General features: G+C 40.5%; 7 protein-coding genes across 7 annotated transcripts; 4 read left to right on the top strand and 3 right to left on the bottom strand.

Moving 5' to 3' along the window:
• Positions 1 to 812: 812 nt before the first annotated feature.
• SMKI12G1910 (uncharacterized protein) lies at positions 813 to 1247 on the bottom strand (the record flags this gene model as incomplete). Its single annotated transcript, XM_056224234.1, has 1 exon — positions 813 to 1247. The coding sequence occupies one exon, from the start codon at positions 1245 to 1247 to the stop codon at positions 813 to 815; it is 435 nt and encodes a 144-aa protein (XP_056078173.1).
• Positions 1248 to 4341: 3094 nt separating this feature from the next.
• YPS3 (aspartyl protease) lies at positions 4342 to 5865 on the top strand (the record flags this gene model as incomplete). The annotated part of the gene is made up of 1 exon (XM_056224233.1): positions 4342 to 5865. The coding sequence occupies one exon, from the start codon at positions 4342 to 4344 to the stop codon at positions 5863 to 5865; it is 1524 nt and encodes a 507-aa protein (XP_056078172.1).
• Positions 5866 to 6376: 511 nt separating this feature from the next.
• Positions 6377 to 8095, top strand: YPS1 (aspartyl protease; the record flags this gene model as incomplete). The annotated part of the gene is made up of 1 exon (XM_056224232.1): positions 6377 to 8095. One exon carries the CDS (start codon positions 6377 to 6379, stop codon positions 8093 to 8095), a length of 1719 nt encoding a protein of 572 aa, XP_056078171.1.
• A 327-nt stretch (positions 8096 to 8422) lies between these two features.
• Positions 8423 to 8974, bottom strand: SRN2 (ESCRT-I subunit protein SRN2; the record flags this gene model as incomplete). Its single annotated transcript, XM_056224231.1, has 1 exon — positions 8423 to 8974. The coding sequence occupies one exon, from the start codon at positions 8972 to 8974 to the stop codon at positions 8423 to 8425; it is 552 nt and encodes a 183-aa protein (XP_056078170.1).
• A 204-nt stretch (positions 8975 to 9178) lies between these two features.
• On the top strand, positions 9179 to 9862 carry TML25 (palmitoyl-(protein) hydrolase; the record flags this gene model as incomplete). The annotated part of the gene is made up of 1 exon (XM_056224229.1): positions 9179 to 9862. One exon carries the CDS (start codon positions 9179 to 9181, stop codon positions 9860 to 9862), a length of 684 nt encoding a protein of 227 aa, XP_056078169.1.
• A 187-nt stretch (positions 9863 to 10049) lies between these two features.
• Positions 10050 to 12113, top strand: CLF1 (Clf1p; the record flags this gene model as incomplete). The annotated part of the gene is made up of 1 exon (XM_056224228.1): positions 10050 to 12113. The coding sequence occupies one exon, from the start codon at positions 10050 to 10052 to the stop codon at positions 12111 to 12113; it is 2064 nt and encodes a 687-aa protein (XP_056078168.1).
• Positions 12114 to 12323: 210 nt separating this feature from the next.
• Positions 12324 to 13700, bottom strand: MSL5 (mRNA splicing protein MSL5; the record flags this gene model as incomplete). The annotated part of the gene is made up of 1 exon (XM_056224227.1): positions 12324 to 13700. The coding sequence occupies one exon, from the start codon at positions 13698 to 13700 to the stop codon at positions 12324 to 12326; it is 1377 nt and encodes a 458-aa protein (XP_056078167.1).
• Positions 13701 to 13934: the final 234 nt, after the last annotated feature.

The following is a 13934-nucleotide window of genomic DNA, read 5'->3' as shown; positions in this document are numbered from 1 at the left end:
TTTTTATGTAAAACAAACACAATTGGTTGGGCCTCAGTGGTCATACGTGCACCATAATACGACAGAGGCTATCGAGTTCAGTTTTATTACCCATGATGTGCAGTGAGTAGTCCAAAATTTTATTATAATCGCTTCTTGATTATTCTATTTCATCATATATGGCAGATAAGGTTGACAGCAGAGAATATAGATGACCACCAAGGAAGGTCAACGGATTCCGGAAGATAGGGAATGAGGGAGAAACTTTTCTTGCTTGTACCACACTTGTGTGCATATAAAAATCAGTACTGATAACCCCTTGAACGTATGTGATTACGATTCGAATATGAACTAAAGACCCAATAAGTCATAGTAACCAACAAAAGTCGTACCAACCTCGAAAAGTACAACTACTTGACCTTCGATCTGTTTTCGTTGGTGTCTGCGGCAAAATCTGACAAACCTAAGTCGAGGCAAAACGGATCTCGTCCTCTTTAATTTACCTTCAAAGAATTTGAGCACTGATAAAATCTTAGTTCACTTTTCCGTTTGCTCATTTGTTTCTTTCACATCAGGCGTTGGTTCAATGAAAGGAACAATTCAAGATACGAGAAAAAGAAAGAAAGGAATAGTCAGTTTGCTTTTGGGTTCCACGATAATATAGATATTCTCTGGTAGCGTATATATATATTTCACGAACAGACCGTGTACTGGACTGCAAGAAAATATCGTTTATGTCTCAACAACCCTGCTGCTTTCCATAAGCTCTTCTTCATTCTGACCCCTTCCTAAAATTATTCTCCTAACTCACAATAATGACGCATTTTATATTATTAACTATGCCAAGAACTTCTGTAGACGCCAGTGTATTTTTCAAGCCAACTTTTCGTCTGAGGCTCATCTAATACGCTTAGTGATATGTTATAGTTTTGTAAGACTGCAACTAACTCACCGTAGGCCTTTGTAGACTCTTCTTCAGCTTCATCTGAATTCTCTTCTACGCCTGAGCCAGAATCCTCTTCTTCATTTGAGCACGAACCCCCTTCTTTAGGGATACCCGTGCAAAGCATTGATGCTGTTCCTTCATCCATTAGAGGGTGGTTATCTTCTGTTGAATTAGTAACGTCACCATTTTCACTCCCAATCCTATTTTTCGAGGTTTTGTGCGAAATTTTGTTCTTTTCCAAATATTTGTCGAGATTCTTGTTTATTAGTTGTGAAGTTCCCTCCATACTTGATAGGTTATCCTCTTCAGTGTTCAGTTTCATACTATGCTAAAGTACTTTGAATCCTCACTCTCATATATTGAAAACTTCTGTGCGGAGAAATACAGCGGACGGATTGCGTGATAGGCACTAATATATGTCTTAAACTGCAAAATTGGGAACTCGGCGTTCTAGAAGAATAATTGTGGGTGGCACGTAAGGTATTTTCCAGTTGTGTATTGAGAGGACTGAGGTTGAACTAGTACCTGTTTGAAGGGTACACGGCTCTTATAAAAGGGGGACGAAACAACAAGTTCCAATGTGGGCATGGATTTATAACATCAAGGAGCAGCACTACATCCGACTATTAATGTCTCCAGTGGATCAGACAAAGGGGTGGGAAACTTACATGTTTTCTATAGTGAGAAAAACTTGATATTACATGAAGGTTTGTTAGGTACACGATCAACATTTAAGCATCTTACGTTATAACAAGATATATCTCATTAACTTGAAAAGGTTATTTTGTGAAGTATTTCACTATTGGTTGTAATCCTGGTTGAGGATTCCTCGTGGATCGACACTGTCTCAAACTTTCGGGTACTACGTTCGAAGGAATGCATTAAAGCCTGTTCTTTCAAGCATAAAAGATATACCATTAAGGAGGTGGAAAGAAATTAGTAAACCAGAAGAAAAGAGGCTGCAAATAAACTGCATACAATTAATATTTCATTCAGGATCTTTAAAAAAAGGTACCCTTTTAAAATTGCTTTTCTTGCTCTCCTCTAATTTTGTTTCCAGTCAATACGTCATATGGTGTCTTGGTTATTTTGCTTCCAACTAATTGAAATACTAGGGGTTGGGATGGCCATTTGAAGTCGTAAAGCCTTAAATAACTGGATGACGTAGTTAGGCGCCAATTTGCATATTTTCTTTGTGTCAAAGGGACTTTGCAACGCCTAGAAGCTCGCCTCGTCTGTTTTCGTTTCAGTTTCAAAGTAGAGGAAGTGACCTGTATGCTGCGTTCCTGATAGGTGTCTAAATTGATTAAAACCCAGTTTTCATGAGTCGAATCCTAAGCGATAAAGTGTCATAGGGCCTAAGTCCTGCTAAAACAGCTTCTGCTGGAAAAGATCGCTACAAAACATTCTTCCTCAGACGGTAAAAACAGTCTGGCTAAAGAAATGAAGATGATTTCTTTTACTTGATCCTATTGCACCACTGACTCCGACCTATCGGACAGTAAGATTTTTTTTGACCAATGAGGACCATACTTCATTCATAAAAATTTTTGGAGGTGGAGAGGAACGCTTCGACTATTTATTTCAGATCTACCAGAAACCCCAAACCCCGTCTTCTTCCCACTTTCTGTAAAACAAGGCTTAAAAGTAACAATAGGTCGTGATTTTGGAAAGCAATCTGGAGTAGCAAATGCATGCTTGCCTGCTTGTTGTGCATAGACGTAAATTCGTTTGTTCTTAGAGTAAAGATAACCGCAAAAGCAACGAATGATTACCCATCGTACTCTAATACTGCATGATGAATTGACAATATCTTTTCGCAAACAGTATCATATTCAGGCGAACGCTGTCAGTTGTATTGAGCAGGGGCTGTTGACACCATGTTACGTCTTTATACTGCGCCATTTTAGGTCCCCACGTCGTTAAAGCCTGTCGTCATATGAGAGTATAGCTCCATGAAGCACTATTAAGCTCATGAAAAATAATGCAATTTTTGCAAGGGCCCCGGCAACGTAATTTGTAGCAGTGTGATAACACGGCTGCATCATTGTAATCGAGAGTTTGCTGCGGCTGCAAATGGAGATGCTCTTATCCATATCGATGCAAATACAATTCCGGAATGGTGATAAATCACTACAGGTTTGGTTCCGCCTCTAATGTTGGAACGCAAGCCCGAACACTGTATCAGCGCTCAGGAAAAAGTGCAGTGGTGAACATAGGACGACAAAATTCCCTGTTCCCCACACTGCCCTAACTCAGTCTGTTCCCCATCTTAAGACTAGACCAACCATCACTAATCAGGCCCACAATGAGAAAGTGCTAATGCCTAAGTGGTACATGACAGCCAAACTCTGTGACTTCCTCGATCCCTTTAGTAGCAACGTATGTACTAAAGCCACAGGTTTGACTACGGAAATGCTCGCTGATGCGTGCGTGCGTGCGTGCGTGCGTTTGTGTTCCTCTTTTTTTACCAAGTGTTGGAAAAGATTTCGCTATGTCTCCTATCTTTCGGTCCTAGTAGATGTAGCACAAAGGTATTCACCTAATAGGTAGCGTTTACGCTCACTCTCCTACTTAGTCTGTATACCTCCATGTATATATGTAAATAAGTATTTAGTATCTGCTCGAGCTAGCGTGGACTGTACGACCATCTATGGCCCATCAGTTTAAGTAAGCGCAAGTGGTTTTCGACTCTCCCTCCCCTCTCTCTCCATTCAGATGAACCTCTGGGTTCAAATAGCGTTGAAGAAGGGCACCTAGTTGCCTCAATCACCCTGCTTCAGTGAATTCTGAGCAAACAGTCTGGAATCACTACTCTTCTTCCATTCGATTCCTTCAAGCAGCCTCATTTTTGGGGGAAAGGGCGAGTTAGTGTGGAGATGCTAGACCGGAACAGGCAATTTTCTAGGTGACCCTTTAAGTGTCAAGTCAAAACAATGGCGTGGGGTGATGAAGTAAGCATTACCAATGTCACTCCTGACGTAATCGCTGCGGGTGATTTTTTTTTGTTCATTACTATTGACTATCGGTTAACGAGCTGGCTTGGTCTCTTGATTTATTGGCCCCTGGGTGCCGTGATGCTGGGACCCGGCGCAGGAACGACGATCGGATATTTGGGTCGGCCGGACCACATATGGGCCAAAAAGCCAGTGAAAATCACTCTTTCTTTTTTTTTCGCGGTTTCTTTATAGTAGAAATTATTGGCGATCCGATTACCGTTCACGGAAAAGAAATTAAAAATAGTAAAGAACTCAGGTACCATAAGCCTCGAAAGGAAACATGTGCACGTTAGAGCATGAACGCCATAATATATATAATGGTATATGTAAGTGGAAATTTGTGTGTTTTGTAGATATAGGTGGGTTAACAATAAGGTATTCTTGATAGATAGAGGGATAAAACTCAGCGTTGAGAAGATGAAAGTTCTATTGGCGGCAGCGGTTTCTTTAACAGTCTTGAGTAGTCTAGCGGTAGGTAGAGTACTTCCCGAAGGGAAGTACGTCAAGATGCCCTTCGTCAAAAAGGGGAACAGCGAAAGTAGTGTACTGAGCAAGAGATCTAGCGGCCATGAGAACTTCGTACTGGCCAATGAGCAGAGTTTCTATTCTGTTGAGCTAGCTATCGGTACGCCTTCACAAAATCTAACTGTGCTGCTGGACACAGGGTCAGCAGACTTGTGGGTTCCAGGAAAGGGGAACCCCTACTGCGGTTCGGTGATGGACTGTGACCAGTACGGCGTATTCGACAAGAGTAAGTCGTCGACGTTCAAAGCCAACAAGTCCTCGCCTTTCTATGCCGCTTACGGAGATGGGACCTTTGCAGAAGGTGCGTTCGGTCAAGACAAGCTTAAATACAACAACTTAGACCTCAGCGGCCTACCGTTTGCCGTGGCTAACGAATCTAACTCGACTTTTGGTGTGCTCGGGATTGGTCTGTCCACGCTCGAAGTCACCTATTCTGGGAAGGTCGCCGTGATGGATAAGAGAAGCTACGAATACGACAATTTTCCCTTGTTTCTGAAGCACTCTGGAGCCATCGATGCGACTGCATACTCTCTCTTCCTTAATGACGAGTCACAAGCCTCGGGTAGCATCCTCTTCGGTGCTGTCGATCATAGCAAGTACGAGGGCCAACTGTATACCATCCCGCTGGTTAATATGTACAAGTCACAAGGTTACCAGCATCCGGTAGCGTTTGACGTCACTTTGCAGGGACTTGGTCTGCAAACTGACAAGCGCAACACCACGTTGACTACCACCAAGTTCCCGGCTCTGCTTGATTCAGGTACGACACTAACATATCTGCCCTCCCAGGCAGTGGCATTGTTAGCGAAGAGCTTGAACGCCTCGTATTCCAAGACATTGGGCTATTACGAGTACACATGTCCCTCAAGCGACAATAAGACCAGCATAGCCTTCGACTTTGGTGGCTTCCGCATCAATGCGCCTCTGTCCGACTTCACTATGCAGACCAGTGTGGGGACCTGTGCTTTGGCGCTAATCCCACAAGCGGGCAACGCCACTGCTATTCTTGGCGACTCCTTCTTGAGAAACGCCTACGTGGTCTACGATTTAGATAACTACGAGATATCTCTAGCACAGGCCAAGTACGGCAAGGCCAAAGAGAACATCGAAGCCATTAAGTCCACAGTTCCAGGTGCAACAAGGGCCCCTAGCTACAACAACACTTGGTCTACCTACGCCTCCGTTACATCCGGTGGTAATATTTTTACCAGTATGCGCATTTCCAACGGTACTACTTCCACTTCTACTAGATCAAGCAGAACCAGGAAAACAAGCACTACCAGCAGCGCAAAGTCAACTCATAAGAGCAAGAGGGCTCTTCAAATGGCCGCTGTCAATTCGGCTGCAATCTCGAGCTCTACGTTGGGTTTACTACTACTGCCTTCATTAGTCATTCTTACCATTTTCTTCTCCTAAGAGAACAACAGACAATATACATATATAGACATTCTTCCTTTCCTTCTTTCACGACACTAAGAAAAGTACTTTTAAATAATATTATTTCTAAAGAACACGTTCTGAAGCGTCAATCAGACCGCTAGACTTTACATGACGCCAAAATACCTTCTTGCAACACTGCCTCTGTCCCCTTCTTCCTCCTCCTCCTCTGTCACCGCCTCATCCATTATAGACGGAGGGGCTTTTCGCTCCTTTTATACTGCGCCCTGAGTAATTTTCGTTTCATTGATGTGTCCGAAAAAATTAAGGTTTCTCCTAAAATTCGTGCATTTAAATAGAAACAGGGAAAACTGAATACTTAAGAGACGGGTGGTGAAAAAGGATTTACTTTCTTCCTTTCCTTTATGTTTGTTCCTTTCTCCGCAATTGGATGAATATTAAGCAACACGCAATTGGCTTTTCTGTATAATCAATACATAACATAGAAAAAAGACAAATTGAGTACCAATTTTATATTACACTATATCATATGAGACTGGCAACTGTGAGATCTGCGGTACTTTCGTCACTCTTTGCTTTGCAGGTGCTTGCAAAGATAATACCGGTAGCAAGCAAGCGCGACAATGATGACGACGACTCGAACTCCAAGTTTGTCAAGCTGCCCTTCCATAAGCTTTACGGGGACTCGCTAGACAACGTCGGCAGGGATAAAAAACCAGAGGCGCATCTTTTTAAGAGAGCAGACGGTTATGAGGAAATCATAATTACCAACCAGCAAAGTTTTTATTCGGTGGAGTTGGATGTGGGTTCACCACCACAGAATGTAACCGTTCTCGTGGATACAGGCTCCTCCGATCTATGGATTATGGGCTCCAACAATCCATATTGTTCCTCGGACACCAGAAGCAATAGCCGGAGGCGTGTTATTGACAAACGTGATGATTCGTCGAGCAGTGGAGCTTTGGTAAATGACATAAATCCATTTGGCTGGCTAACAGGAACAGGTGGCCTGATAGGTCCCACGGCAACGGGATCAGGAGGGAGTTCAGAAACAGCAACTCAATCCGTGCCTGCATCGGAAGCTACCATGGACTGTAAAGAATATGGGACATTTACCACATCAGACTCTTCTACTTTCAGATCAAACAACACCTACTTCAGTATCAGCTATGGTGACGGAACTTTTGCCTCTGGTACTTTCGGTACGGACGTTTTAGACTTGAGTGACTTGAATGTTACCGGATTGTCCTTTGCCGTTGCAAACGAGACAAACTCTACTATGGGTGTGTTAGGTATTGGTTTACCTGAATTAGAAGTCACTTATTCTGGTTCTACTGCATCGCGTGGCAGGAGGCCTTTTAAATACGACAATTTTCCCATCGTATTGAAGAATTCTGGTGCTATCAAAACCAACGCATATTCTTTGTACTTGAACGATTCGGACGCTGAACATGGCACCATTTTGTTCGGAGCCGTGGACCATAGTAAGTATACTGGTACTCTATATACCATTCCCATTGTAAACACGCTGAGTGCAAGTGGTTTTAGCTCTCCCATTCAGTTTGATGTAACCATCAATGGTATTGGCGTCAGTGATTCTAAGAATGGCGAAAAAACTTTGACAACCACCAAAATACCCGCCCTATTAGATTCTGGTACCACTTTAACTTATTTGCCTGAAACAGTGGTAGCTTTAATTGCTGACGAAATAGGTGCACAGTACTCTTACAGGCTAGGATATTACGTACTGGATTGCCCATCCGATGATAGTACGCAGATAGTGTTTGATTTTGGTGGTTTTCACATCAATGCATCACTTTCCAGTTTTATTTTGAGTACGGGCAGTACGTGTCTTCTCGGTATCATCCCAACAAGCGATAATACGGGTACCATTTTGGGTGATTCGTTCTTGACCAACGCGTACGTGGTCTATGATTTGGACAATCTTGAAATATCTATGGCTCAAGCTCAATATAATACCACAACTGAAAATATCGAAGTTATTTCCTCCTCTATTCCAAGCGCCGTAAAGGCACCGGGCTATACAAATACTTGGTCTACAAGCGCGACTATTGTTACTGGTGGTAACATATTTACTGTAGACTCTTCGCAAACTGCTTCCTTTAGCGGCAACGTGACATCAAGTACTGCATCCGCCACTTCTACATCAAGCAAAAGAAATGCTGCTGATTGCATTGCACCATCCTTGCCTCTTACATTATTTTCTCTTCTTTTTGCATTCATTTAAAAACCGTTGCACGAAGTTTAGACATTCACGTTTTCATGCCAGTGGGAGTTTTTGGGGGTAAATTACTGCTCCTATTCAAGTAATTTTATTTTTATTTTTTGTACTTTACATTGGCGGTCGTCATATTAGTTTATAATTGTTTATTTTATTCATTGAGCTATGTCACTATTAACATTATTATTCCTTTTTCTTGCTATACCTACTTGAGATATCTAATACAAGTAAAGGACTTAACCTCCTAATAATCTGTTTGGTATCTATAATAAGTTGCAGAGCAGATTATATATATATGTACGTATGAATTCGTAATAGTGCTTTTTTTCTGTATTAGTATCTCAAATCACCTTGGCTTTCCCAGGTTGCTAGTTTCTCTCTTCTCAAATGATATTGCGTTCGTATATCCATATAATTTTTAATGAATTGTTCTAAGTCATCTGCCGACTCGATGGTCCTCATCGAAGTTTCTAATTGCGAACTCTCCTCATCAAGTTTTTTGGTTTTTTGCTCTAGTTTTTTCCTCATTGCTATGTTACCATACTTCTCTGAGAATTCTAAATGATAATCTTGCCAGCTGGCTACGTATTTGGATTCTAGAATCCTGCATTCTTCTAATAGGGATTGAACCTTATTTTTTTGTTGATTTAATTCTTCAAAATTATCTTCTAGTTGTTTAAATTGGTCTCTGAAAGCATTGATTTTCTCAGCATAATCTGTTAGGGGATTGAATTTTGTGACATATAGCTCCAATTGATGTCTGTGAGTTTGAATTAGATCGATTATCTCTTTCGATGATAGAAGATGAATTCCTTCAGGTAAAGGAATATTCGTATTCCTTCTATTTACTCCCTCTTGGACACTCGGTGCTGATGCTGCATTCATGTTTTCTCTACTAATATCGGACTTGTCTATATTCAGACCCCTTATTTCACTCGCTTTTATCGTTAGGTTTGTTTTGACTTTACGTCCTTCTTCTTGGAACGCCCATTCTAGAGAAAAATGTCTTTCTCTATAAAAAGAAAAGGTTAGCAAAAGACGACAAGAATAAAAATATATAGTATAATCCCGACTTGAAGATTATCGAATATGAATGGGCTTAGAGTCGCTGCAAAAGTTCAGCCGGCTCGTCAAACTATCATATTTTTGCATGGACTAGGCGATACTGGCTCAGGATGGGGATTTCTAGCTCAATATTTACAGCAGAGAGACTCTGCCACGTTTGGGCAAACTAATTTTGTGTTCCCTAATGCTCCAGAAATCCATGTGACAGCAAACGGCGGTGCCTTGATGCCTGCTTGGTTTGACATCTTGGAATGGGACACTAGTATTTCAAAAATTGATGGCGATGGTTTTATGAATTCTTTGAGTTCCATTGAAAAGACAGTTAAACAGGAAATTGACAAGGGGATTAAACCGGAAAATATTATTATTGGGGGCTTTTCTCAAGGCGCCGCATTAGCTCTGGCAACTTCTGTTACTTTACCTTGGAAGATTGGTGGTATAGTGTCTTTGTCTGGATTCTGTTCTATTCCAGGAATTCTGAAGCAGCATAAGAACAGTATCAATGTAAAGACACCGGTTTTTCATGGTCATGGTGATATGGATCCAGTAGTTCCTATTTCTCTTGGTAAGAAGGCAAAACAGTTTTATCAAGAAAATTGTGGGATACAAGATTATGAATTTAAGGTATATAGTGGCATGGCCCATTCTACTGTTCCTGATGAACTGGAAGACTTGGCTGCTTTCATGAGAAAGTGTTTATCATTATAGCCCTTTCAATTGGTACTGTGTCTCATAAGTATAAGTTTATTAAATACAGTATATACGTCCGTAGGACACGATGGAAAATCAAAGAGCTTTATCTCGAATAGGTGGGATGATGAGATTAAACGGTTATGCAAGTTAATAGTAAATAAATCAAAGGAATTCAAGGTAAAATCACAGTGAGATTGTTCGGATGGACTCTTCAGGATCAGCAGCTATCAATACGCATATCTCAGCGGAGCAGATCCTACGGGATGTGTACAAGAAGGGCCAGAAAGCAAAAGGATCCACTAACATTGATATACTAGACTTGGAAGAGCTTCGAGAGTACCAAAGGAGAAAAAGAACAGAATATGAGGGTTACTTGAAGAGAAATAGACTTGACATGGGCCAATGGATCCGCTACGCGCAATTCGAAATAGAACAACATGATATGAGGCGTGCCAGATCCATCTTTGAAAGAGCTTTACTAGTAGATAGTTCCTTTATCCCACTATGGGTACGATACATTGATGCTGAACTGAAATCCAAATGCGTTAACCACGCTAGAAACCTTTTGAACAGGGCTATCAGTACATTGCCCAGAGTAGACAAGTTATGGTATAAGTATCTCATAGTCGAAGAGTCGTTGAATAATATCGATATTGTACGATCGTTATACGCCAAGTGGTGCTCTTTGGAACCAGGCATCAATGCATGGAATTCTTTTGTTGATTTTGAAATAAGACAGAGAAGTTGGAACAGCGTAAGAGAAATCTATTCCAAATATGTCATGGTTCATCCCCAAATTCAAACGTGGCTAAATTGGGTCAAGTTTGAAAATAGACATGGCAATTATGAATCTACAAGAAGCGTATACTCGTTAGCGTTAGACACCATAGCTAACCTTCAAAATCTGCAAATTTGGTCCGATGCCGAAGTTGCAAAATTAGTAAATTCATTTGCCCATTGGGAAGCTACACAACAAGAATACGAAAGGTCTACTGCCCTTTATAGAATTTCTATAGAGAAGTGGCCTTCCAATCTATTACTTAAAAATGGACTGTTGGATTTTGAAAAACAATTCGGTAATATAAACTCTATAGAAGAAACTATTAGTTATAAAAGGAAAATGGACTATGAAACGACATTGACTCGTAACGTATATGATTATGACACTTGGTGGCTGTATTTAGATCTTATCTTGGAAAGTTTTCCTGACCAAATAATGCAATCTTTTGAAAAAGCCATCGTGGACAGCCGACCAAAAGTATTATCGAAGACTCTTCACTGGAAAAGATACATTTATCTATGGATGAGATATATATGCTATGTTGAGCTAGAACTCGAAGATTCGCTTTTGGAAGACGAACTTTTTCAAAGATTAATCAACACTATTATCCCTCATGAGCATTTTACTTTCTCAAAAGTATGGATAATGTATGCCAAATTTTTAATACGACATGATGACATAACAAAGGCGAGAAAAATTTTAGGTAAAGCCATTGGTTCATGTCCCAGGGCCAAAATTTTCAAAGGTTACATTGAACTGGAAGTCAAGTTAAAAGAATTTGATCGTGTAAGAAAAATATACGAAAAATTTATTGAATTTCGGCCCTCTGATTTACAAATTTGGTCACAATATGCAGAATTAGAAGAAAATTTAGGAGATTGGGACAGAGTTAGAGGCATATACACAATTGCACTGGATGAGAATTTTCAGTTTCTGACAAGGGAAGATAAAATCGAACTGCTTCAAAAATACATTACATTCGAGACAGAGTCACAAGAATTTGAAAAGGCAAGGAAGCTTTATAGATACTATTTGGAACTGAATGAATATTCCATCCAAAGTTGGATCGAATTTGCCATGTATCAAAGCTCAACACCGACGGAACAACAACTATCAGATCTAGCAAAGCTACAAAGTGAAAATGTAAATGAAAATATTGAGTTCGAAATCACCGATGAAAATAAGGTAGAGGCCAGAAATGTCTTCGAGGAGGCCGTAAAGTTTTTCAAGGATAAGAATGATAAAAAAGGGAGACTGTCTATTTTAGAAGCACTTAAGGACTATGAAGAAAGTTACGGTAGTGAAGTCGATCAAGAAATTGTCAAAAAGAGGTTCCCTAAAACAGTCAAAAAGTCAAAGGTACAAAATGGCATAGAAGAGGAGTTTGTAGACTACGTGTTTCCTGATGATATAGACGATGACAAGCGGAAACCGTCAAAGTTCTTAGAATTAGCCAAAAAATGGAAACAGGAACAAGTGCTTTAAATAAAAGGTAAGGCTACCATGGAAAGTTGTTTTCGTTCCAAAAGTTCACGCCTTGAAAATTGAGCAGTAGTAAAATAAGCTAGTAAGTAAATTAAATATCAAAATTTAATAATAACAAGAGTGGTAAAAATCACTAGACTGGAAGTGTGCAAAAATAGAGAGTACATACCTCAAATTTAACCGAAAAATGCAATAAGTGTATAATGGGAGCTATAGTCCGGGAGGCCCTTGAAGTCCTGGAGGTTTAATTTTGTTAAGGTCAATGTCTGTATTATTAGAGAACCCAGGAGGGCCATTTAGTCCAGGGGGGGGTGAAATTGAGGATTGTACCGCAGTCATACCAGGGGGTGGCGGTAGAGCAAATTTTGGTTGCTCCGACTCTGGAGGGCTATGTAGTGGCAAAGGAGCCATTCCTGGGACTCCAGAACTGAAGTTACTTGAAGCTAGTCCAGGAGGAGGTGTAGAGGCCACGTTTTGAGCTCGGTTTGGAATATGTGACGCGGGCGGCGAGGGTGTTGGTGCATAACGTGATGAGGTTGGGAACCTTGAAGGAATATCCATTGCATTATTATCAAAACGAGATCTTTTCGGTGCTTGAGTTGGGAAAGAATTACTATTATAGTGTATGTCCTTACTCTGTATTGGCGAGCTATTATGTACAGTGGCAACTCTGTCAAAGCGGCTCGTTCTTTGAATTACTGATTTACAATCTCTGCTAAAATGTCCGGTTTGCCCACATGATTTACACACAATACTCTGTATATTTGGAATATTCCTATTTGGGCAATCATACCTTTTATGATCTTTTAAACCACAGATCGGACACGGCCTATTATCTTCTCTCAGAGTACCATTGAGTTCTGCCAATTCTCTTAGTTGCCCACGTTTCAAATCATTTTGACCCTCGGGAGATGTCACTGCTTTAATAACAATGTTTTGACAAACCTTTATACCCTTTTGAATCTTATCTTCTGAATCAGCGATAATTAGGCAGTGCAAGGGATCCTCAAAGTTCATAGCGCCTGGAGGTAAATCACTTGCATTTTTGCCTTCTTTAACTGAACCTCTTCCCCTGATTGCAATCTTACAGTTAGAATCCTCCTGTAATTTTCTTAACGTACGCCCACGAGGGCCTAATAATAAACCAACAAAATTAACGTCAGGGTACTGATCCACCGGGATATAATACTTATCCTGAAATTTCGTTGGCCTTTTGTAATCATCTGGAGGAACAAAATAAGGGATAGCCTTTAACGCTATCTCAACTAACTTAATACGTTCATCCTCCAATTTCTTTCTATATCTCTGTTCACGAGTATTGGTTCTTTTACCTTGGGCATCATAAACTGGTGGCGGAGAAGGTGATCTGTTCTTTCTCGACGGCGGAACAAAGTCCTTCGTGCGTAGCTTGATGGTAATCTCCTGAATCCTGAACATAACTTGGTATGAATATATTTGTTCTCTAGTGAGAGCCCCACTAATTTTGGATGGAAGAGAATTGTATCGATGAACATTGCTCTCTATGGAATTTTTTCTCCATAATGAGGGGTTGACGTTTGGAGGGACTTCAACTTTTTTGTCTGTCATACTAATCCGCTTTTGTCCTCAAAGTGTGCGGAATTATCTTCCCTGTAATTCTTCAAGAACTTACTTTTACTATACGTGGAATGGTGCTTGTAGCAAATTAGGGCAATAATTCTATATCTAAGAAGTTTTAATTTTCAGCTGGAAAAAGAAAGAAATTAAAAGCATTCTACCGTTAATAGTGAGTTAGAGCGCTACATAGAGACAATAGTGTAAGACACATGGAAATTTATAATA

This window comes from Saccharomyces mikatae, assembly GCF_947241705.1.
Source record: "Saccharomyces mikatae IFO 1815 strain IFO1815 genome assembly, chromosome: 12".
NCBI classification, from domain to species: Eukaryota; Fungi; Ascomycota; class Saccharomycetes; order Saccharomycetales; family Saccharomycetaceae; genus Saccharomyces; species Saccharomyces mikatae.
This window is presented reverse-complemented; position numbering and strand designations above follow the sequence as displayed.